This window comes from Lucilia cuprina, chromosome 2, assembly GCF_022045245.1.
Source record: "Lucilia cuprina isolate Lc7/37 chromosome 2, ASM2204524v1, whole genome shotgun sequence".
Classification (NCBI taxonomy): Eukaryota; Metazoa; Arthropoda; class Insecta; order Diptera; family Calliphoridae; genus Lucilia; species Lucilia cuprina.
In genome coordinates this window covers 40,463,262-40,490,565 of record NC_060950.1, presented here as the reverse complement: position 1 = coordinate 40,490,565, position 27,304 = coordinate 40,463,262, and the positions used below count along the sequence as shown (strand labels likewise).

The 27,304-nt window shown below is 30.3% G+C and overlaps 2 protein-coding genes across 5 annotated transcripts in view; one reads left to right on the top strand and one right to left on the bottom strand.

Moving 5' to 3' along the window:
• Nucleotides 1-2,092: 2,092 nt before the first annotated feature.
• Nucleotides 2,093-25,408, bottom strand: LOC111689010 (protein limb expression 1 homolog). Of its 4 annotated transcripts, none has more exons than XM_023451511.2 (5): nucleotides 25,262-25,408; nucleotides 3,394-3,532; nucleotides 3,107-3,270; nucleotides 2,853-3,043; nucleotides 2,093-2,676 (listed from the first exon to the last, which is right to left on the bottom strand). In XM_023451511.2, exons 2-5 carry the CDS (start codon nucleotides 3,467-3,469, stop codon nucleotides 2,295-2,297), a joined length of 813 nt encoding a protein of 270 aa, XP_023307279.1. In that variant the 5' UTR covers nucleotides 3,470-3,532; nucleotides 25,262-25,408; the 3' UTR covers nucleotides 2,093-2,294. The 4 variants fall into 4 exon arrangements, with proteins under 4 accessions (XP_023307279.1, XP_046801202.1, XP_023307280.1 ...); XM_046945246.1 differs by having other exon boundaries at nucleotides 3,394-3,511; nucleotides 25,262-25,280; XM_023451512.2 differs by lacking the exon at nucleotides 25,262-25,408 and adding an exon at nucleotides 25,020-25,041.
• Nucleotides 22,324-27,304, top strand: part of LOC111687890 (ionotropic receptor 75a) — a 175,345-nt gene continuing 170,364 nt past the window's right edge. The window contains exon 1 of the mRNA XM_046955029.1: nucleotides 22,324-22,409. The gene's annotated coding sequence lies outside the window, so the exon portion shown is untranslated. The remainder of the gene's footprint in view (nucleotides 22,410-27,304) is intronic.

Genomic DNA, 27,304 nt, shown 5'->3' with positions numbered 1-27,304 from the left:
TTTATTATTTTCGAAATTTAATGAAAGAAACGATAGATTTCATGTTAAGTCAAATATTGATAAATTCTGATAGGTATATAGAATAATAAATCGGTTAAGAAATGTCCAAATTTAGTCGTTCCACTACTAAAATATCTAAAAAATGTTATTCTAATATATAGGAGTAATAAAAATATTAAATTTTATAAAATGATGCAGCAATATTAAAAAATTAACAAAAAACCTAAAAAAGCAAAATACTTTATTGACCCATAAAATTAACAATACGTTAATATTTTATCAAAAATCTCGTTAATTAATATATATAATATGATTTTACTTTTTATGGTAGAAAATTAAAATATAAGATATTCTTTAAAAATGCAACAAACAAATTGCTAAAAATAATTGTTCAGATAAAGTTTTTTCTTAAAATTTATAAAATTTTACATAGGCAAATTACTTAATTGATTCACTGTATGTACATACATGTCCATTCATATGTATGTATGTATGTATGTATGTATGTATGTATGTATGTATGTATGTATGTATGTATGTATGTATGTATGTATGTATGTATGTATGTATGTATGTATGTATGTATCGAGTCATAAAATTTGGTAGAAGGATTTTAGCTCGTATGAAACTTACTTATGTCGAATTTTATCAATAAACTCGTATTTTTAACCAAGTATTAAGCTTTAAAGTAATTTTCCGAAAGGGACCTTATATGGGAAGTATTAACTTGGCAGAGAGATTTTGGGTTATATAAAAAATATTCATGTCGAATATCCTCGCACTCATACTTTTAAAACAGTTAAGTTTGGTTTAACTGTTTTCCGGGGACACTTGTATGGAGGCTAGTGAAAACATCGGTCGATATTGCCCAATTTTAAACACCAAACAAACTGTAGCAATAGAAGCAATTTATGCTCCCTAGGTCGTGTTTTCAACAGACAGACGGACGGGCATATATAAATGTCAAAAAATGAAGAGAGCCATACGACTGTCAAATTTTCCATCTGTATTATCTCTCAATGAAGGTTTAATTACATATTGCGTTTAGACTTTCCCATCCGTTCTCTTCTATATAATATTTTTACAGATCATATTACTTGTGGCATAATGATGAAGTAGCTTTAGTGAGGCAAGACAAATTTACGATCTATTTCTGCTCTGCGGAATCTTTTTTAAAGATGGCACTTTTTAATAAAAGACACATTAATGTATTTAATTTCACAATAACGAAACAATAATAACATAAAGCCGATTTTGGCAAAGCGTAAAATTATCTTGCCTTACTAACACCACTTCAGTTTTTGTTTGTTTATGCAAACAAATGTTTGCAATATTTTTTAGTGTACTACTTCTATTTAGCTGTGAATTGGAAAATACCCAGCAGTTCGACAAAGAGTTAATGCATACGAAAATGACAGTAATTTCCACTAATAGTTAAACACCTGGATGATCGTAATTCGTAAGTTTTGGGTCATTCGTCACGAATGTACCCTTTGTAATCGAGAATGAAGACAGTCGTCACTTTAGTGTCCTTTTTGTAAACGGCAGCGGAGACAGTCGTCTCTTTACTGTCCTAGAGATTTTACTCTTAAAAGCAGTTTTTTTGTTGTACTTCCGAAAGTAGTTATTTTACCCATCTTTTGGAGAACTGATTATTACTTTCTACTAATATGCCACAATCTGGTTGACTCTAATTTATAACTTTCGGGTCAATCGTCACATTATTGTTCCATAGTATTCTAGAGAGTAGACACATGAAATTTTTAAATTTTATTTCCATTAATATCTTACCACCTGGCTGACTCCAATTCGTATGTTTTTGGTCTTTCGTCACAAATAAACTCTTTGTAAACGAGAATGAAGACAGTCGTCACTTTAGTGTCCCCTTTGTAAGCGAGAGCGGAGGCAATCGTCTTTTGACTGTCGCTTTGTAGGGTGTAAAGTGGCGATTGACTTCCTCGTAGGACAAGCCCATGATAAAATGGTTGGTCACCTGGGTTGTCAGGTGGCTAGGGGCCACCATAAGTGGTAGGTTAAATGGTCAGCTCGGGACTGTCCCGTCGAACTGCTGGGTATTGAAAAACAACAACAATTACAAAAACTTATATTTCACTATTTTATTGATGGTTTTTCCATTTTACATAATGTCTACAAAATTTCATTTGGAAAATATTACTCTCCACCAGTTTTCTTAAAAATTATTTATAAACAGAAAACGATTAGAAAAAAATGCAAAACTTATTGATTCACTGTAAGTGTTATAAAAATGTGTATTATATTTAAAGTTGTCCAGCTTAACAATTTAAGCCGGAGTTATTTATATTAACGTTTCCACCCAACTGGTTATGCGCCAATAATAAAATGTCCTTTTTTTCTTTTGGGAATCTTAATTCACGCCCTGCTAGTCTAGCTGTATCTAACTCCCTCTCTGCTTGTGCTAATTCATGACCGAGAGCGCCAGGGTTTTCTTGCTCTCGAGCAATCCAATCCAAAGCCATCTGTGCGCGCATATCGTCATCAAGACTTCTATTAGAATAATGCGCCACTACCTCTTGACGTGAGCACTGCCGTTCTCGCATAGCTTTGAGTGAACCATTCCAGTGTAGTAGTTGAAAAACTGTCATTAGCTCCTGAAACTCCAACATAGTGCGACCTTTATTGGATTCTAGCATAAATCTACAAATATAGAAAGTATACTTTTAACAATTCTTATAATTATAAAATATAACTCGAGCTTTAATAAATACGATATATTTAATCCCAGTTTTTCAAAACTTAGAATGAACACACAGAAAGAAAAATTACATACTGAAACAGTAAGAGGAATTCCAATAATATTTGATGTCAATTACCTAAACGCTCCAATGCCAGTATCTGGGGCATCATTTTCTTTTAAATTTCCTTTAAAAGAGGTCCAGGCATCCTGAACTGCCTTTTCAATAAATTCATCAGTTATTCTTCGAGAAGGATGTTCATTGAATACAGAATTCATTAAGGCAATTTTGGCAGAGCTTCTTCTAGCTTCTGCTTTTGTCGGACAATTCTATGTATAATAACTTTCAATATAATTATGTTTATTTAACATGTTTAAGTAATAAGTTATTACCTGAAAGCTTCCGAAGCAACTTCCACCCGGTAAAGTTACATAGCAAACATAAGGTTGACTGTTTGATGGAACAGATTCATATATGACAAGTGCTCCATTTTTTAAATCAGCCCCCCGTGCCAGTTTTATTTGCCAAAACTCTTGTAAAGCTTCAACAACATTAACTGAAAATAAAAATTGAGTTCAATTAATCTTTGCTTTTTTAAATTTGGAAGAAACACGAAGTTAAAAGAATTTTGTTTTAGTGATTTTTTTTAAATATTGATTTTTTTTGATTTAATATTCACCTCGATAGTCATTGTCATCATATAATCCTGGTACAGTTGGTAACGCCCAAAAAGGCTCATCAGGGTACACCATCATTATATTGTTGTTACATTTATTAATATAGTCCCTAAGCTCAATCTTTCAATTTTTAATTATTATCTAAAAATTGTTTGATAATACCCCATTTACACATACACGAAATCTAGTACTTATGATATTTCTAGCCAAATCTGGTTGATTTTAACTAGATTTCCCACACAAAACAAAATCTACTTCGTAACTAGATTTCGGTAAAATCTATTCAAAATCTAGTTGTATTTAGTAAAGCAACTCTGTTTTTCCTAAATAACACTAAAAAATACGACGATGCACAAGAATAAAGAGAAAAACAAAAATGGAAGGTGAAGTTATATTTAAATATCAATTTTTTTATTAGAAATAAAATATTAAGATATATCCCATTTCTCCTTCTTATTTTGCAATTAAAAACAATTTCAAGAAATATTAGCAAAAAATAAATCTTCCTAAATATCAAAAATAGTACGTATAAACGGTCTAGATTTGTATAGAGATTTTAAATGAAATCTAGTATATTTTGTGCATGTGTAAATGGGGTATAAAACAAGTTTATTTTTACATGATTTTTAACCTATGTATGTACATTAGTGTTATAACTTTTATCCAATTTTTGGAAATTTCAAATCTCCGTTAAAAAGTTTCCGCGCAAATGCCTTGAAGTTTTCGATATTTACTCTAAACATAATTTGATAATTTTTAATACAAAAGTAAAAATTTTCAATATAAACAGGCCTCATTGTTTGACCACGACATCTATACGGAAATAAGTCAAGGATAGAGGTAGTGAGTGATACCCCTTTTTCAAAATAAGCTTCCAAAAATTTTGTTATCACTTATCAGAATACTACTGGCTACTAGGTAAAATTTTGGTTATAATCCTAATGTACATACATATGTGTAACTAAATAATTGTAATTTTATTTATTTAAAGAGCCTTCCACTTAGTCAAGTGAAATCAGAGACAAAATTGATTATTGGTTGTTTGTTTATTTAAAATATTAGTATTTGTAAATTTAAAATAATTTAATTTTAATCGAATGATTAGATGTAGCAATGAAAAATTTCTGCAACTGCTATGAATTTTACCATAAAAATGCTTCAAAAAAATATAGTGGACATTATTATTTTTTGGAAATACTTAAAAAAAATACTTCTATTTTCTTTGCAGTCGACGGATACTTATACATACATACATACATACATACATACATACATACATACATACATACATACATACATACATACATACATGAATTGAACTATTCGAAACCCCGCTTTTGAAAATGTTGAATAATCGATCCTCTAATAATATTGTTAGCTCAGATGATCATTGTTTACAAGATTTTATAAATAAGATTCCATCCGTATTTAAGGGCCCTTCAGACGATCACACTTTAAGTACGACAAGTCTAATGAAAAAGTAAAATGAAATTCCATTCGTATGGCAAAAAAAGAGAATAAAAGTCGTTTGATTTATATTTTTCGTGTTTACACGATTAATATAAAACAATAACAAAGTAAGATGGAAATAGCTGTTTCACTTTTTTGTATGTGTTTACATAAAAATATAGCCCTGATCAGATGCGACTTGCTTGTTTTTTAATCGTTTGGTCATAGCTTTCATATAAGTTCCACTTCCGAAAATCACTAAAACACTCATAATTCATTGAATTATAAAGTTATAGCGATAAAATTCGACTTGAGTATGTTTTGCGTTCATATAAACCATTCAACAATATTTTTACCGTATCGGTCTATTATTGGTTTTCGGATAGGACCTTAAGGGATCATAGCTCCTATAAAAGGCACAAATTTTTTTTATAAAAAAAAACTATCGGGACAAAGTTCGTCTTACATATGTTTTGTGTGCATATCATAATTTGTAATAGGTCCCAAATAAGGTACACTTCCGAAAATCACTTAAACGCACATATTTAATATCATAATATTGATAAAAATCATACACAAATATGTTTTGTGTATTATAAATCAGTCTCCGAAATTTTTTCCTAAAATTACATAAACGCACAGATAATCAAAGTTTTAGGGATAAAATTCGACATTTATGCATATTTTATATGTTTAAATCATTATACAGAATTTTTTTCCAACCGATTCATTAATTAATCATTTAATGATATTTGGATAAAATTCTATATGAATATATTCTGTGTGTAAATAATTCTGCTAACACTTTTTTGGCATCGGTATGATCTCACTCAGTATAAATGTTTCTGGACCTAATCTAAATTACTTTCACATATACATAAATTTTATTATTACGGAAACGAAACTTTTGTCGAGTTATCTAAAAATTTTGTATTTAAAAGGGTTTTAATAAAAATAAGCTTGCTGGTGGCGAGTATTGAAGAATCGTAGCAGCCGAATATAACGTTTTCTTTTTATCAAATTTTATAAAAATTATTTCAAGATAACTCTTTTAAATATTACGAAAATTGGTCCACATTTGTCGGGTTTTAAAAGGGTTTTAATAAAAATAAGCTTGCTGGTGGGGAGTATTGAAGAATCGGAGCAGCCGAATATAACGTTTTCTTTTTATCAAATTTTATAAAAATTATTTCAAGATAACTCTTTTAAATATTACGAAAATTGGTCCACATTTGTCGGCCTAATATATACCTACATACATATGTATATTAAGTTATAGCTGTTATAAGTTTTTGAAAATTTCAAATCAGCCCTACCCATTCCACATAGAGCGTAAAAAAATTGAAGCGGCAACTGCTCTAAAGTTTTCAATATTTACTATATCGAAATTTAAAATTTCTTAATACAAATTGCAATTTTTGTTTGACCCCTAACATTTAAGCTAGCGTATAATATGCATACGCTAGCTTAATTCAGCTTAAGTAACTGTGCGAATACATTAAAACTTATGTGACAAACTATAATGTACTTAGGAGAGTTTCGTGAAGTTCCGTCAAATTTTATTTGCTTAAAACGAACATATTTGGGTATGACGAGATAATTTGTAAATAGTTTTGTCAAACGTTTAAATACAGAATTTAATATTTATATTAAGCCTTCAGATTCAAATAATAATTTTAATATATTTTAGTAGTGGTACATCTAAATTTTGACATTTTTTTACCTTTTTATTATCCTATATAACTATAAAATTTTATCAATATTAGACTTTGCCGAAATCTAACGTTTCTTTGATCTTATTTCGAAAAAAAGAAGTAATTTTTAATGAGATACAAGATATACTAAAAAATCAATGAACTTGGACCATTTTGGACATATTACAGAAACCCTTCTATTTGGATAGTACTGTGTGAATTTTATTTCGAATTGTAAAATATTGGTTCTTATCCAATAAAGCTAACACTTAGTACCATCAAAGTATGGGGACATCATCGTATACAACTAAAGAACTATTACATGCATTACATGACTGTTTTATCTAATAAATAAAATAAAATCAGGCGTATTTGAATCTTTATAGTTATTATTGATTTTGTTCTAAATTTATGTAAGTGTTATGTATTAGCTGAAAAATATATTTTTAAGAACCTTAGGTAACGATAACCACCCCTATTTGTAAATTTCCGAATTAAGTTTTTTTCCTTTATCATATGACAGTTCACTTTACAATTGTTCCAAGTAACCTACTGAATGTTTTTATTTAAACATTGCCTTTGGCAAAGCTGGAGGTCCACACCACGCGTTACGCTTTCTCGCATTCTATGCGTCTGTCAAAATAATAGAATCAATGTATTTGTATGCTGAAAGTTACAATCACAAAAGCGTAGAATGCCTTAACGCGTAGAATACTTAAATTAGATCTACTTTCTACTTTTATAATTTACTTTTATAAATTTATTTTATATTGTTTATTTAATGCGTATTTATAAATTTTAATAAAATAAAATGAGTTAAATGATGAAAAAAATTAAATAAAGCTGTATAAAAACGTGAAGTTTTTTAAAAATAAAACAGCGTAATGCTTTGACGCGAAGACGCGTAGTGTGGACCTCCGGCATTAAGGACTTGAGACACTTTTCGTAGGGTTTTGAAATTTTCTTAAGCTAGCTTATGCTTATTATAGTTGGGACCATAGAACATTTGTGGCCAAACATGCCCTTGCGGGCAATATGTTATTCTCACTTATACACACGCAATACAAATATTCTCAGCAACAAAACAAACTATACACAAAACAAAAACAATTTAATTTAGTTGCTCTCTTTATGAAATGATACACAGAGAATATATTGAAAAGCTTTAACAAATTAATGTATGAATACTTTTTATAGAAATATCTATTAGACATACATGTGTATAATTATTTATTTTTATTTGTTCAAGCAATTAATCGCTTAAATTGTAACGATTAAACGATCGACTGTTAATCATTTGAGTACCTATTAGATACATTTAATACATACACAAACTATATACATATATCAATACATACATATGTACATACATACATTAACACATTTTTACATCAAAATGTGCATCAATACATAGTTTCATCAACAGATACATACAACAGTACATACATCCTTCTCTTTCTGGCCACCGCGGCCATAGAACAATAAATAGAAGTGTTACTGAGAGTAAGAAATATTACTCCCACACATGTACATATTCTGTGTGTATTTAATACACTTGTATGAGCAGTTTTACTTTTGTATACATACATAAAATAACAAAAAAATGAAAGAAAGTACATAATTTATCCGAATCAGAGAACTGAATGAGACCATTCAGGTTTTCTGCTGATTCGCAAATTCATTGCTTTTGCATTTATGATTGACTTGTTTACAATCCCATTTAATAATGCTATACATCAAGCAACGAAATAACATGAAAAAACTAGAAACATTCACACCATTCGTGCAGTGTTCGTTGCTAAACGTTAAATTATTAAGCAACAAGCATGTTTTTGGTAAATTTAAACAGTTTAGAGCAGTTAAGAAACGTTCTTATTTGGAAATAATACAATATCTCGGTTTAAGCTGAGGTGTTTTCGAGTTGATTGTCGGTTGTTTGTCATCCTAGGTGGAATGGGGGGCCAGTGGGTGCCCAATCAAAGTTGGACACCTCCGGTCTCAAATTTTTTTTAAATATTCGTCAAAAATATATTTATGATCCGATTGAGCTGAAATATAAAATATAACTAAATGTGTAGAATATATCTTTTAGTTCAAGAAATATTTATGTTTATTAATTTTTTCTTCGCGAGCGAGTTTAATTCGAGCGATTTAAATAATTCATTTTCCGGCGAATAAATCTATTCGACTCGCGAGTTAAATTTTTAAACTCGCGATAAGAGTTGAAAATTTAAAGAGCGTAAAATAGAACTCACTCGCGATTCGAGTCAAAACGAGTTAATCGCGAGTTTTATAATTTTGTAAATGGAATAAATTAAAATTTTTAAGGCATAATCAATTTATATATAAATATGACATAACCAATTAAGTTTCCCATTAAAATTATGTACGCGAATACATATGTACGTACATTATTTGCTGCAAAGTAGTAGACACTTCGTACATACATACATACATACATACATACATACATACATACATACATACATACATACATCATTCAACACGTGTTTTATTATCTTCATAATAAAATTTTCCAAACCATTTGATTCACAATCAATAATCTAACTGCCTATTTTTACAATACCGAAACAACATTTTCTTTCTTATAAATATTTTGAAAACAAAAACAAAATTTTAAATTTATTTGTTGTTATTTTTTAAGATCAATTGTATGTCCATCAATATACATATGTATATACATAACTACAGATAAAAACATACACATTTAAATATGTATAAAGGTAGACAATATATTTCTTATACTTTCCCACTCGCTCGTAAGCGAGTTGAAAAAACAAAAACATGTAAATATTGCTTATGAAGCGAATACAAAACACATAAAACTCTAATTAAAATTTTGCTCGCGTGTTCAAAAATAAAACTCGCGATTTTGAATTTTAAAACGAGCGATATAAATAAAATAGCGATCGCGAGCGATATTTTTACCTACCCTTGTATAGTCCTGTATGTTTCTTAACTACAAACAAATTTGTTTACTAGTTCACTACAAATTACTTGACAGTGTTATTGTCCACTGTCACAAAAACCATAAAAAATTAAATGATTGTTTGTAATTTTTTTTTTATTTTACTAATGACAAATCTGTCCCATCCCCTTGGCGCATGTACCCCATGGATGGGGCGGTATCGCCGTTTTTGGTCAGTGCGGAAAAGTTAAAAAAATATGTACATGAGGATGACTTAAGAAAAATTGAAAGGAATAAAACTAAAGCCAACATATCTAAGTATCCGAACCAAGAAAAAATTAAGAATATGTATTGTGGTTTTAATTTGAGGCCGCCTCAAAAAAAAGTAGCGCATGGTCCCCCTTCTACCCTACATATATCACAACAAAAAGTCAAAGCATACAATTTTATGCCAAAAATTAGAAATATTAAACTGGTTAACGTAGCCAAAATCAATATTAACTTTATTATTACGGTATTCCACATATGCATGAACAACAAGTAAACCTCTATATGCACATTCTTTTTAATTTACATTAATTTTAAATCAAGGGTGCACAAGTCCTATGCACTTGGTACACTTTTGTTTTTATTAATGCGCGACAGCGTTGCCAATTTAGCGCTTTTGGCGCTAGATTTAGCGCCTTTTAACAATCCAAATGTCACATTTTTCCTCTTAGCGCTTTTTAAGTGCGCTAAATAAGTGTTTTTTTCTAGAAATAAAACATCTTTTTAATAACATAAAATTATTCTAGTTTAACAATAAAGATAAAAGAGATTAATTTTAGACAGTACTCTGCTGTACAAATTTATTAAAGTTCCTTTTTCTAAACTATCCAAATTATGAGTAATTCAAAGATCTTTTAGTGCGATGAGATATTTTAAAACTTTAAAACTTAAATAAAAAAATATTCACCTCTTTCGCCAAAAAAAAATTATTATTAAGTTATTGAGACCTTGATCAATGCTAGCAATTAGTCATTGAATAAGAAAATCAAACATATGTATTTGTATTAACCTTAATTTTTTCAATTTCGTTTCCGAATCAAAATTCCAATTAAAGAGTAATTTTTTTAATAAACAAATTTTAGCTAAATACTATATTTTTTAAGACTGTGTAAAAATATAATTTTAGCCCTTTTTAGTGCTTTTTGAGTGAATGGACGGCGCGTTTTAGTATAAAATAGTTAACACTGATGCGCGTAGCTATAGGCTAAGGCGAATTCAGACAGGTGGTGGCAGTTCTGCAACAACAACATTTTACATGTATTTATAGAAAAACATAGAGGGGAAACCTGTCAAAATTTTTTTGAAAACATAAAGTAGGCTGTTCACACATATGGGTGCTGTGTATTCAACATACCACCTGTTAGATTTCCCCACAGTCATTTGTCAAATTAAATGTAAATAAATTAAATATTTTTAGTTTTGTATAAAATATCAAAATTATGTATGTTTCCGTATTCGTCTGGATTTTCATTTTTTGTCTTGTCCCGGTTATTGCAGTGGTTTCTTCAGGATGGCTGTGGTTTAAACACAAAATTACGGGTTACATCTATTCTGGATAAGTTCGGTGCTGTTGCCAAAAAAACAGATACATAAGTGAATATGGTTTACGTGAACACCTGTCGTATTGGCCTTATAAGACCACTGGGAAAGCTTTTGAGACGACTCACCACCACCACTTTGTGCTCCTAAAACTTTACTAATGTACTCGAGCTACCTAATCTCTGACTATTGCTTAACTACCGAGATGCAAAAACATCACATTAGTTTTCAACAACGAATGTGTGATTCGGCAATAGCACCTACATACAGACGTAATCAGTGGATACACTGTGGTCTGGTACGGACAGAGTAAACCCTAAATATACCCTGACATGGAAGGCAAATTCATTGGTATCACATGTATAAGATACTTTACATACATCACCATTCAACTCTGCACACCGACACACTCATTGAGACCAACATCTGAGAAAGTAAGGTCCGTATAACACTACATCCATCCCGTATGATATACATTTGACACCAACTCATTTCCAATGCTGTTATCTCAGCTATAGCACCGAACTTATCCCGAATTATAGACTTTACCGTGCACCAGTCTTTTAACCAATATTCTATTCCCGGGTTTAAACCGCAGCCACCACGTACATACCAAATAGAATACTCCAATAACCGGGACAAGACAAAGATGGAAACTTAGCCCCGTGGCATCAAATTATCCTGGCAAACAGGGAAGAGTTGGTGTCAAAGGAATAGGTTACTGAATGAATCAAGGGTATATGGACCTCGCCACACCCAAATACTCGTAAGAATGACGAGTGTTTTCTCTTGAATTTGGGTCACCTACATCTGTTTATTTTGCCGAGAGTTTGTTATTGTTTACATCTTTATACCCTTCACCTTCGTGAGAAGGGTATATATAAGTTTGTCATTCCGTTTGTAATTTCTATAATATAATTTTCCGACCCTATAAAGTATATATATTCTGGATCCTTAAAGATAGCGGAGTCGATTAAGCCATGTCCTTCTGTATGTTTGTCTGTTGAAATCAGTTTTTAGAGGACCCCAGATATCGGCGAGATCCGAATCTTCAATAATTCTATTAGATATGATTTCGAGAAGATAGCTATTTAAAATCAGCAAAATCGGTCGGTAAATAACGGAGATATGAGAAAAAATCCGAGACAACCTCTGAAAATTTCATCAAAAAATTGTTAAGAAAGCAACAACAACACTGTATATAGAAAAAGATGTACACGTGTGTGTAGATGTATTTAGTTTTATTCAGCTGTGTATTTTTTGTTGACAAAAAATATGTTTTGCATTTTTTGTTAAAATAAAATAATTTTCCCTTTTTTTTGCAAATATATTTTTTAATGAATAGAAAAAAGTATTTAAAACGTTTTCAATTATATGAGAGTAGATTGTGAGTTATTGTACAATAATTTTTATGCGAATAATGTAAGTTTGAAATTTAAAACTAACACAAATTTTTTCCAAGTGCTTTTTAAAACAATTTTTTTACCATAAACAAAATCTACGTCTCGTCAATGTTTACCAGCAATGAATACGAAAGTGTTGTTGTTTTACTCTTGCTTGTATACTGTTAAGAACAACAACAACGTATTGCTAGTGTTAAGCGCATATAAGTGTATAGAAAACACACTGTCTATAGCTAAGCGCATTTACAAAAACAAAAGAGTACCAAGCGCATAGTGCTTGGGCACCCTTGGTTTGGATGCTGTTGGCGTCATTGCGTTGTTATTTTTGTTTTTCTGTGTTTTTCGTTATGTATTTTTAGATGTCTGTTGGTTTAGATGCCTTGTGTATTTTATTTCGTTTAGCGTTGTTATTGTTCTTTTTGTTTAGCTTTTGATGTAATAATGTAGTCGGGAAAAAATTTAAAATTTATAAAAGATGTTTAAAATACACTATGGTGAAGGGTATATAAGATTCGGCACAGCCGAATATAGCACTCTTACTTGTTATATTTAAAAATGTCCGTTAAACAGCGAAAAACTTCATTAGTATTTTGAATTATTTATGTAAAACATCTGAAAATACTAAGCATCTTGTAAACAAATATAATTTTATTTAAATAATGGCATAATTGGTATGTTTACAAATATGTTATTTTAAAAAATATTTTTTCTATTAAATGTTAACATATTACGCAATATTGTTTTATATTTTATATTAAATTTGTGTAGATCACATGATTAACTAAACAAAATCTCTTTCGGAACTCTTAATATTAAGAAACGCATATGAAGTATTAACCCGGCTAGCGGCAGCTGACTTCTACGTTATGGCTTAATTTTGAAACCTATTAAATGTTAACAAATTAAACAATATTGTTTTATATATACACTATGTAGATAAAGAGATTAACTAAAAAAAGTCAGTTCCGCGGCTGCTACATGATTGCCAAATATCGAAAATTATTCCGCTGGAGTAGAATTATTCATTCGCAACATATATTCATTCATTCGTGATATAATATTTTCATGAATATGTACTTTTTTATGTTTATTTTTTACAAGAAATTAAGTTTTACTTAATTTAAGGCACTCACTTAAATTTTGCAAATTAAGCTGCCGTAATAAAGTTTTTCGTTTGAAACAAACATTATTCAATTCAGAATATATTTTCCTCACAAATTTTAATATCTTTATCTTTATTTTTTAATATAATATAAACATTTTACAAAATTTTTTCATCATATGAATTCGCCGTACTTATGGTTTTTGACATTTACGAAAACCAAAAGAAAAACAAAATACATGGAAAATGTTGTTGTTGCAGAACTGCCACCACCTTAAATGAATTCGCCTTGGTGGTGGCAGTTCTGCAACAAATCTACTCTCATATAATTGAAAACGTTTCAGTTACTTGTTTTTATTCTTTAAATTTAACAAAAAATGCATATCATATTTTTTTGCCGTGTACGTATATGAAAAGTTTTTTTCTTTTTCCTTGTATGAATGTGTTGGTTTCAGCAACAAAAAATCTGAAATAAAAATAAGTTTTTCTTTAAATATATCATTGCATTGACGCAAGTTTTACCAATTTTAAGAAATAATCAAAATGCAGTTCACTTAGTGTGGTGTAGGGTGTATTTAGACTGCATTTGGGCTGCATTGAAATTAACAATAATCGTTTATAGTAAAAGATAATTCAAGCATTTACACAATTTCTTTAGACGAATAGTCCCTGCTGCAGCAATAAACATTGTTAAAAGTTGTGTTTTTTCACAAAATTATTCAAAACATTTTCAGAAAAAAAGATATAAACAACTACTCTTTTAATTATACATTTTAATTGTTTTGGTACACTGAAAATTTAAATAATACCAATGCATATAAATAATGTTTTTGTGCATCTGTACATTTTGACAGTTGTATACAACTTTCATTAAGAAAAAAATAAGAATCATCTGTTGAATTGACTACACCTTATAAGTGCACATTTCCATACTGAAAATAATCCATGCTTAACTTTACGAAAAAAATTACTTCTTTCGTAATATTATTAAAATTTTTGTAATATTTTGAATTTTACTAAAAACTTTCGTACAAATTTTGTATATTTTACGAAACAATTTCGTGATGCGAAACAACGAGATTCATACAATGTACGACATTTTTCGTATAAAGTAGGCATGGATTTTTTCAACGTACGACAATTTTCGTGTATATAAAGCATGGATTATTTTCAGTATAGAATTTAATTCATCCGTGAAAAAATTTAGTTTTTTAAGATTAAATAAATCGATCATTTTCATGGAATTCAAGACGTGGCTTTAATTATTTTGAGTGCTCCCGGCTTATTCTAAACACCCTAACAGTGCTCTGTTATTTGGACGTTACACGATCAAGATTTGGCACTTTAAAATTGAGACAAACTTGCTTTTCAATTTTTCTTTCCATCTACTGTTTTAATTTTACAATCAATAAATTAATTTTTGATAATTTCTTTTTTGTTCTTTAAAAAAAATTATTTTTTTGTATTTTATTAAAAAAAATTATTCAAAATTAACAATATTGTGAACAAAATTAATAAATATAATGAAAATGGCATCTTGAAACATAAAATTGCCTGCAGCCTACGCCACAGAAGCAATTTCAAATGGATTTTGGTATTCAGTGATTTTCAGAAATACGAATTTATGTCAAATTTAATCCCAAATACTTTGATTGTCAATTTGCGTTTAAGTATTTTTCGGACATGGACCTTATATGAGAGTTGCGACCAATTATGAACCAAATGAAAAAATTGTATAATGTTTGTATGTGCATATGTACATAATCAGTAAATGTCAAATTTTACACCAATTGCTTTATTTATTAAATCCGGGAAAAATTTGGTAGAATGGTTTACATATACATAAAACATATTTGTGTGGTATTTTATCTCAATAACTTAATTATTCAATGAAATATATGCTTTTAAGTGAAATTCTGTGACCAACTACGGCCCTATCCGGAAAAAATTTTAGGCTGATTCTAGGGTTGCCAGATTTCAATTCGCAAAAACTGGACATCGGGTTTTAAAAAGCTGGACAAAACAAAACAAGTATGAATTTATAGTCGGACATTGCCGACCATACAATACCCTACACTAGTCAGTATATTAAAATGTGGATTTTTTTATATAAAGCATTTAATTTGTTTTATTGTGAAATTTTTACTTATTGTTGACACAAAAAAGAGATTTTCTACAAGAGGGCTCATAGGGGGAAAGAGGAGAAAATGGCTCTATCGTTATAAATTTTGATAGATGAATTTACTTCTACTTCAAAGTCATTTATGTAGATTTTGATCGTTTTATTAGTAATTATAAGTTAATTTTGACCTTCAAGTCATTTTCTGAAGGGGAGTTTATATGGGGACTAGGGTCAAATTAGTATTGTCATTTACTGTTCTATAAAACTAATTTTTGCTGATTTTTGTTGACATTATAAAACATTTAACGTAATTGTGAGACTAAAGGCCCGATTCAGGTTGTACGGTTCGTCCTTGAACCAAAAAAAGAGCATGTGCAAGGTTTACATGGACACACAGACAGACGGACGGACAGACGGACATAGCTAAATCGACAGAAAGTGATTCTGAGCCGATTGGTATACTTTAAGGTGGGTCTAGGACCAATAATTTTGGATGTTACAAACTTCAGCACAAACGCATAATACCCTCCTCCACTATAGTGGTGTAGGGTATAAAAAAACTGGACATAAAAAAATACTGAGAAAATGTAAATTTTGGTTTTGTGTAAATAATTTATCAGTGATACACCAAAAAAATTCAGGGGTTCCCATTAGAGTTGCCAATTAATCGTGTTAAAAATTATTCGAATAACAACTAACAATATTTTTTTATTCGATTAGTCGACGAAATTTTAAAAATGTTTCGTTTATTCGAACGAATAGCGAATAAAAGATTTTATTCGAATAATTAAAAAAAAAAACCATAAAGCCCACCATAAAGCCCACAGATAACCGGCTTTTACAAGCCGGTTATCTGTGGGCTTTATGGGCTTTATCTGTCTTCGATTTAAGGTCTACGATAAAAAGTAGGTCTACGATTGCAAAATATAAATTTGTATATATTGCAATTAGTAAAAGATTTGTTGCAATTATAATGGATAATTTTGATTTAGTAATTGCTTTACAAAATATTAATGTAACTCTTTGTTCAATATTTGTTCAATTCACAATCGATGTTGTAGCGTTGTATGCGTTGTATGTCAGCAGCTGCTACAATAGTCATAACAATGTTGTTGGTATTTTCTATGCAAAAGTTCTATACAACTCTTACAACAATTTTTCATATGTTTTTTGAATGTCGTAAGAAAATTCAGTGTTGTCAATTATTTATTTCAGCAAATAAATAAAAAATTCAATCGATTTTGGCATAAAAAACGATAAAGTGGTAACACAGAAATTACAAACAAACAGCTGTTTACCAAAACAAAAATTTCATTAAAAACTGTTTATTTATTAGTTTAAAATGTGGAATAATAAAAATAATATAATTTTAAATAAAAAGAAATTAATTTAGTTTATTTTGCTCGTTTAATTAGTTTAATATTATAAGGTTTTTTGTACTTTTGACATTGTTTTGTTTGTTTTTTTATTTTAACATAAACTTATGACTTGCTACAAAAATCTGTTCACAATCGCTGTTACTACACTTTAGTAGATACAATATACAACTTGATTGTGAATTGAACAATTATAATAAAATATGAGTAAAAAGTAACATTAAAATATTATTAGAATATTCGACAAAAATTGTTAGAATAATTTTTTATTCTATATTGGAAATATTTTATTCGTTCGAAGAAAAGCTAGTTTTTTTTATTTATTTATAAGAATGTGACCGTTCCAACAATGCTAGAAATATCCGGAACTGAAATTCAAGAAATGTTTGAGGTTATTAACAACAGAGTGTATGGCATTGACAGAAAAGTGGCCGATTTAGAAACAAACATTGACAAAAAGGTGGCCAATTTAGAAACAAATTGATAAAAAAGTGTGCGACTTAGAATCAAAGCTGAATAATCTGCAATGTCAAGAAGGAGCGGTACGAATTATTCCAGAAACCTCTAGTAGACTAAATGTGTTCAAGTTCCAGTTTGATACAGTTGCTACCAGAAACATGTGGAACAATGAAGAAAAAGCTATAGAACTGATCTTGGCCTTAAAAGGAAATGCTTCAGTAGTTCTTGAAAGCGTACCAGTGAGCAGCAGAAATAATTACGATGATATAATGGAGGCACTACAACGCAAGTACGGTGGAGAACATAAAAAGGAATTAGGAATGGCATTCGCGATCCTGAGATAAAACATGCGGTTTGTGCCATACCAAAGTCATCATTCGCTGAAACCATCTCTTTTGCGCTGGCACAAGAAACGGCAATAATAATTTCAAAGCCTCAAATATGCAAGGTGCGAAATGTCGAGGTTGTCACTGAAAACGAGGGAAATATAGTCACCGAGTTAAAGGAATTAAAAGAGGCAGTTTTAGAGGCTTTAACCGAGAAACAAAATAAAGTCAAAAACAAATGTTATAACTGCGGTAAAACCGGTCATATCCAGCTTAACTGTAAAGCACCAAGAAAACGCACCATATCGGTTTCACCACCAAGAAATATCCAGCGGGGAAATCATCAACCATCACAGGAGTCACTTTAAAACTAAAACAAGCACTAAGGGCAAAAGCTAGCTCCCACATCTGAGGGCCCCACAATCTCCATATCTGTAATACAGCAGAAAAGTAGTAATCTTACTGCTAGTGGGTACATCAATGGCCAAAGGAAAATTTTTACTATAGACACAGGAGCATCGCAATCTATCGCAAGACCTGATTTAGTAAAGATAATAATTAAACTACTATACGGGGTAAGTCTACGTACCTCTACTGGAGAGGCTGCCACTGTCCATGGTAAAGTAAATGCGAAAGTAACCATTGCGTATATCATGTATATATTGTTGCCGATATCATGGACCAGGTTATCATTGGTGATGTTGGATATGAGAGCAAGGCCCAAGTAAAAAAGTTAGTGGCCGTTGAACATCAAAAATTGCTTCCACAGTCAGAAGTTTTGGTGTGTGCCCGTCTGGAGGGAGATTGTGAGGACAACAGCTTGTGGGTAGTAGAACCAGCAGAAATAAATGACATTATAACAGCTAGAGCCCTAGTAAAACCATGTAAAAGCAAAATAGTACCTGTAAGAGTGCTAAACTTCTCCAGCTATGAAAAAGTCATCAAGCCAAATTCCGAACTAGGTGAATGTGCTTCAGCAGAGGCAGTAGTCAATTGTGTAGAAAAACCTGCCAAAAATCCATCAAAGAACACGGATTATGTGGAGAAACGGGTATAAAAAGCCAAACAACTTCTGAAAAGACACGCATCTGTCTTTTCTTTAAAAAGTCAAAACCAAGGTAGAACAGCAATTGTAAAACATCAAATAGATACTGGTGATGCGAGACCCATCAAGCTGGATCCCAGAAGTACTCCTTTAGCAAAACGAAACGAAGTAAGGGAGTTGGTGAACGAAATGGAGCAGAACGGCGTAATCGAACTATCTTCTAGTCCTTGGTGCTCGCCTTTGATTTTAGTTAAGAAGAAAGATGGCAGCACAAGATTCTGTGTCGATTACAGAAAGCTGAATGATGTCAACAAAAAAGACAGCTATCCGCTACCTAGAATTGATGATACTCTGGACACGCTAGCTGGAACAAAATAGTTCTGCACATTGGACTTGCAAAGTGGATATTGGCAATTAGAGATTGCAGACAAAGACAATGAAATGACAGCGTTTAGTGCTAGAGGTGGACTATGGCAGTTTAATGTAATGCCCTTTGGACTCTGCAATGCTCCAGCAACTTTTGAGCGCTTAATGGAACAGGTATTAAAAGGACTTCATGGGAAGACATGCTTGATGTACCTCGACGACATAATTGTAATGGGGAAGACTTTTGGTGAACACCTGAAGAACCTTGAATAAGTCCTTAAAATAATATCAGTGTCAGGGCTTAATCTTAGTGTAAAGAAGTGTGCATTGTTTCAGAAGGAAGTTAAAGGAAGGGCATCGTGTAACAGCTGATAGAATATCAACATATACGGATAAAATAGTTGCTGTAAAGGACTGGCCTCGCCCGAAAAATCTCCACGAATTACGCAGTTTTCTCGGCCTCTGTACCTACTACAGACGATTTGTTCCAAATTTTGCCAGTGTAGCTGCAAGCCTACATGAGTTGACTAAGAAGTCGCAACCATTCCAATGGAGTGAAGCACAAGAACAGCATTCCAGGAACTGAAGGATCTATTATGTACGGCACCAATTCTGTCATATCCCACACCAGGAAAAACGTTTATATTAGATAGCGATGCACAGTGGTATAGGAAAAAAAAGAGGGAAATAATTCGGTAACTTCTACACGGTTAATCCGATTTTAATGAAATTTGGTATGCACAAAGAGGAGGTGTTGTCGAGTTCAGGTTTTTTTTGGACCTTATAGGCCAACCAGGGGCACGGCGGGGGGTCCTCAAATTAATACACCTCGGCCATGTTAAATTTTTGAAACGATCCTATTCATTTGATTTCCGATTTGAGCACTAAAAATGTCGTTGTAGCAGTAAATTATCTCTTATAGTTTAGGAGATATTCGCATTTGAAAATTAAATTTTTTTTATTCGCTTAACAACAAGTTTATATATCAAGCAGTGAAAGAATTATGTAAAAATCATGACTGAGTCCAAAGTTATAGGCATTTTAATTTAAAAAATTAAAAAAAGCGATTTTTTGCCATTTTTTGTTAAAAAAGTATCTTTTTCTTTTTAAGTTATCTAAAAAGTTTCTAAGAAGATGTATATAGAATTTATACTTTTTGGAAAGCTGACTTTACATAAAATACGATAAATGAAACAAAACTTAAAATTGTTTGATACCGAGGGGACCAGGTCCATCCAAAAAACCCTATTTTTATGGAAAATTCAATTTTGAGCAAAAATTCTCAAATCGCATAGTCGATATCAAATTATAGTGACCTGTTTTATATGACCTAATATGTTCTTAATCATTTTGTAACGGGTTTCGATAACCCCGCCCCTGGTATGGATATAATAGGCAAATAAACAAAAAATCCCATTTTTTGGATTTTTTTAAAACTTTTTTGGGAATTCCGGGATTTCTAATAAGAAAATTCGAAATTTTTATTTAATTTTGGATTTTGAGTAAAAAATCTACCTATCTGTAAAATTTCATAAAAAATATTCATAAATAAAATTTTTATTGCAATTTGAAAAATTTGTATCTTCGCAAAAACTGAATAAAAAACATTTTTTTAATTTTTTTTTTTAAAGTATTCCGCGAATTTTTTAATTTTCAAAAATTATGATAAAATTTCCATTGATATATAACATGCCTACCTAATGTTTTTTTTAGCGACAAATTAATTAGGGAAAACTCAACATCTTTTAGAAAATTTACCTAGTACTATTATTTTCATCAATATATGTAACAAATTTAAAAGTTATGCTTATGGATGAAAATAATAGTGCGATGTGAATAGGCGGTGTACATTACCAAGTGATCGATGGCACTGAAAGAGCCATCGGATACTTCAGTCGAACGCTTTCAAAGCCTGAAACTACTGCGTTACGCGACGTAAACTCTTAGCAGTAGTTGAGTGTGTCAAGCACTACCATAAGTATCTGTATGGGCAACACTTCCAACAGAGAACCGATCACTCTGCCCTCAGGTGGTTGCTGCAATTTAAAGAACCTGAAGGGATTGAACGCCTTCAGTATTATGATTTTAGCATTGAGCACAGGAATGGTGGAAAACATGGTAATTAGGATGCTCTATCGAGAAGACCATTCAGCATGCAATGCAAAGATTGTACAAAGGCTGAGGTAAAAGATAGCGTCATCGATGTTCGTCTAACACATATAGATTCCAATGAGGATTGGTCTGAAGAGCAAAAAAATGACCCCGTACTGGCAAAGATAATATCGGCTAAAGAAGACGGAAGAAATATTTGCAGAAAGTCCATTAATGAAATCTTATTGGGCTCTATGGAATAGTCTACATATATTAAATGGCTGTCTATACCGTATATGGGAGAGTGTAGACGGAAAAACGGTAACAAATCTAATTGTGGTGCCTGCCTCTAAAATAAATGAAGTATTGAAAGAGTTCCATGAGTGGTGGTATATAGCCCACAACATAAAAAAGGTTTATCCCCAAACTGCGAACCCAATGGGAAGGACCGTATGTGGTTATTAAGAAATTAAACGACGTGGTCTACCGAATACAGAAATATAAGAGCCCGAGAAGCAAAATTAAGGTTGTACACCTAGAACGACTAGCTGCTTATGGGAAAGGTAAATCTGTGCCTATTCGGGACGAACAGGCTTAAGCGGGGGACAGTGTTCATTTCAATTAAACAGTTCTTAGCGGCCAGTTTCAAGATTCATTATGAATGTTTCTAAACAACATTTGTTTAGAAACATTCTATTTCCGGAAACTTCTATCTGTTGAAGTAACATTTGGTGTGGTAACACTAAGTGTGAGTGCTTTTAAGAATGTGACCATTTAAACAATGCTAGAAGTATCCGGAAGATGGAATTTCCTAGAAATGTCTAGATGTTGACAAGGTATAAATAAGTCAGTCAGTCTTTTTTAAAACGCCTTTAAGTAAAGTAAATAAAGTCAAGTGTGCTATCGTGTGTTAAAGTCTACTATAGAAGTAGTATTTTTATATAAAAGTGTTTGTGTACGAAACTGTGTAAATAAAGAGTCGTTGTAAATTAAAAACTAATTGGCGCTTATAAGTATTTGCAATAAACAGAATCCGGTTTATTTCAAAAGGGAACGAAAGTTTTAAAAGGTAAAACGTAACAATATATAATTTGATGAAATTTGCTACACAAATTCATACCCAGGAAATGGGTGCATGGTATCTCATAGCTACCATAGAAAAAAATTACCCTAAAAATTGTACTTTGTAAAAATGTATATTTAAAGCAGTCATGATATATTTTAATAAATCAGGCCTTAATGAAAATCAGGTCACATTTCGCCCTATACAATGAAGAATTTTGAAATTCAACTTAACGCTTATAACACAGACCAAAATTTTTAGTCCAGAGATCAAATTATACTTTTTTAAAGCCTTTATTTTTTATTTAAAGTTAAAAGAATATACTTTCAGATAGCATACAACATTTTATAAAGAAAGTTGTCTTAGCGCTGTTATAACGTCTCGAAAAGGGACAAAAATGGCGCTTTCTCAAAACTCTGGACTCAAATCCCAGATGTGATGGTCAGATTTAAATTCAACGCTGATAAATCCTTTAGGGGCGTCTAACTTGGTCTCAGGGTTTCGACTTTTTTAGCATTTGAAGAGAATTCCAATAATATTGAAGAGAATTCCAATGAGATTGTGGCCCTGAAAGTATCATATAAGGCTCACGGTACTTTTGAACACCAATATATCCTGCTTCAGATCCATCATTCGTATGGTTGAAATTTGATAACGATTAATATATTTTTTTTAATTTTCCGCCGTTACAAAATTTTAAAAACTCAATTAGTCTAGTTTGAGCATTCATTGAACCTTATTGTTTTTCACATGATCTAGATTTTTATAATTAAAATTTTTTTCTAAATAATTTTTAGTAATTTTTTTAAATTGTCTTTAGCAATTTGTAATATTTCAATACTAATATTTCAAAAAACTTAAGAATATTCAAATGAACGGCACACGCAAGCAGTATCACACCACACTACCAACTGGCCTACCGATGCGTTCACACCCAAATTGCAAAATCTATATATCTTTAAACAAAACCACTTCAAACCACTCAAAATTTACTGTTCATCTCTGTATAAAAAAATTGGCCTGATCTTTAAATATACAAACAAATGCATATGACAATTTTTACATTCTTGAAAAAAATGTTTATTTTAACGTATTTTGAATATTTTCCACCATTTCTTTATGATTTTGAAAAATATTTATCCTATACAATTCAATAGCAAGTTATTGTTACCGTAAACTTAAAATAAAAGCAAAAAAATGGAACTACTCCCATATACTTCAAAGAGTTATGGTATGTTTTTAAAATTTGAAACAGTGTTTTAAATTTTAGTATAGACTATTTAACTGATCCGCACATAAAGTGTGTATCAGTATTGAAAAAATTGTCAGTTTTCTTAACCTTATAGAGAAAATGTTAAAGATCAATTAACTTAATTAATTCCTGAAAATCAGAAAATAAGATTTAAAATATTATAACAAGCATTAAATGCATTGTCATAAAATTAAAAAAGCGCCCAAAATAGTTTAATTTTTTGTAAACGAGAAATATATATTTTTTTGACAATTCATTTTTGAGGAATTTTAATAAAACTACAAAAAACTAAGTTGTAAATTTTGGTATTGAATATGGGATATATATATATATATATATATATATATATATATAATATATAATATATATATATATATATATATATATATATATATATTATATATATATATATATATATATATATATATATATATAAATAAAAATTTTCGAAAAAAATAAAATACTTTGATTATATTTATTAGTTTTGTCATATGGCAGATGTGATAGCAAAAATTATGAAGCGTATGTAAAATAACATTTTGACATACATTCCGAACTACATATGGATAAAAAAAGTGACAGTACATACATATGTAAAATACTTGTCGTCTAATGCCACCATTATTTAAATAACTTAAAATATTGGCAGATCACACTTGAATTTTTTTGTAAAGTAGATTTTACAGTGAATAAGAAAATAATTAAATGACGATTTTTTTACGTTTTTGATCGAAAACTTTGTTCTCAAACTGTACGATGATATTCTAAAACTTATATAAGAAAATTCACTTCACTTTTGATCATATACCTGTTAACATCTTTTGTTTTACGTATTTGTAGGTTTTCAGTATTTTTAAAACTTTTTGATGATTTAAATAAATAACGTGTGATACATATAAAATGTTTATAAAAAGTTTAGTGTTTGGTCAAATTTTCGCCGAATATTGTATTATATTAAAATTATGTTTAGGTTAACAAATATAATTTTCAACTGGCGTTAAATCATTAACTTGATATATATTAAAGTACTTATTTTTATCTAATTAAATTTATTTTATTAGTGTCCAAATTTGGCTTGGAGTGGTAGCAAATACATATGTTTGCTATGTTCATACAGGCATATATAGATACATATATATATATTTATATATATATACATAAATATATATACACATATGCAAACATATATTTATATACATCCGTATGTACATACAGATTTGAGTAAATCAAAAATAAAATCTGAACTATATTTTCCAATTAACATTATAATTAATTGTTTATATATTTTAATTTTATTATTATTATTTTTTCTTAATAAACATGTATATGATAAGGCTTGATATTTTCAATAATTTTAAATGTACCTAGAACACTTTTTAGTTTTATAACCAAGTCACAACCATGAATAAACTTGTTTGTTTGGCTTTAAATAAATTTTAAAAATACATGTACATACATATATATGTATGTATGTTATTTATATATTATAATTTCATTATTTTCTACTTAAAAAATAATTTTTAGGAGTAATTTTAAACTATAATTCTGATTATATGGAAATTTTCAACATATAACACTACACAGATTAAAATTTTTAACAACGTACTTAGATTTTTATATTCAGGTTTATAAACAAAGCATCAGTCTTAGATCGAGTCAATACACATTTAAACAGGTAGTGGCAGTGTATAATAAAGTGAAGGCAAAACTTGTTTTACAACATCTCCATCCACAAAAACAACGGATATATTTGAGTTTTGTATTTTCTAATCAACTGTCACAAATTTGCTGTTGTTATTGTTAGTGCCGGTTTACATGAACCTTTTTCTCATGGGGTGAGCACGCAAGCGTGCCGAGTTTGTTGACCACAGGGTATACAGAGACGTCACGTTCTTCTTATCCCTCTTCAAAGATATGTTCCTCTCTTTCGCACAAAACGAATTCAATGATTTTTTTTGGCTGTATTTTATATACCTCTTCTCACCAAACAATTTCAAAATCAAACAAAAGTTGATTTTAGACTTTTTCAAATGTCAAAAGTGACATCTCTGTATACTTTGTGTTGTTGACAAAGAGGGCACAAAGTATACAAAAAAAGCCGATTGGTATACTTTTCGGTGGATTTAGGACGAATATTTTTGTATATTATAAACATCAAAGCAAAAAAACTCCAATTCTTAATTATTATATACTCATCATTTTCACTCATTAACAAAATGGCATATGTAAATATAATTTAAATTGTTTTATTAAAGTGTTAAGATTGTCCAAATTAATAAAAAATATAAATTAACCATGTTTTTAGAATTAGGGAAAAATCAGAATTTTTAGAAAAAAAAATGGCGAAATCGGCACTTTGCCACAGGGTTTACAGAGACGTCAAGAGCAAAAAGCTATTTTCCTCTCTTTTGCACAAAACGAATTCAATGATTTTTTTAGCTGTATTTTATATACTTCTTCTCACCAAAAAAATTTCAAAATCAAACAAAGGCTGATTTTAGACTTTTTCAAATGTCAAAAGTGACATCTTTGATTTTTTTTACATCTGTTTTGACTGTGTGATGGCACTTTTAGGTGTAGGCATACTGTCAAACTCCATATATAAAAAATAAAATGAATTCGCTCTGTTTTTCTGAATTCGCCGACGACACTACCTTATAATTAATATATCTTATTATGAGGTATGAAATCGGCAAAATGTCGATAAATCCGCAAATCTGGCAGGCCTGCATACGAATCGTAATACGCTCTTGCTTCAAGTTCGTAATCAAGGCGAATTCATATAAGGTGGTGGCAGTTCTGCAACGACAATTTACATGTATTTCGTTTTTGCATTTGGTTTACATAGTTAGTTACATAGTCAGTTAGTTTGAAAAGAGGATGTATACACATCAAATCCGAAGATATACACCTAGGCCTCTATCGGGCCTGTTGTGCGCTCCTTAACCAGTGCCACGGTTGGGAATCGAACCACACATTTGGTTTACATAGATGTCAAAAACCAAAAGTACGGCGAATTTAAAAAATCTGAAAATACTAAGCATCTTGTAAACAAATATCATTTTATTTAAATAATGACATAATTGGTATGTATACAAATATGTTATTTAAGAAAAATATTTTTTCTATTAAAAGTTAACATATTACACAATATTGTTTTATATTTTATATTAAAGTTGTGTAGATATCGTGATTAACTAAAAAAATTTCTTCCGGAACACTTAATATTAAGAAACGCATATGAAGTATTTACCCTCTATTCAATTATAACAAATTAAACGATATTGTTTTATATATACATTATGTAGATAAAGAGATTAACTAAAAAAAGTCTGTTCCGGAACGCTTTATATAACAAAACCCATATGAGGTATTTACCCGTCCGGCGGCTGCTACATTATGGTATTTAATATTTTCATGAATATGTACTTTTTTATGTTTATTTTCCACAAAAAATTAAGTTTTACTTAACTTAAGGCACTTACTTAAATTTTGTAAATTAAGCTGCCGGAATAGAATTTTTCGTTTGAAACAAACATTATTCAATTCAGAATATATTTTCCTCACAAATTTTAATATCTTTATCTTTATTTTTTAATATTATATTAACATATTTCATCAAATGAATTCGCCGTACTTATGGTTTTTG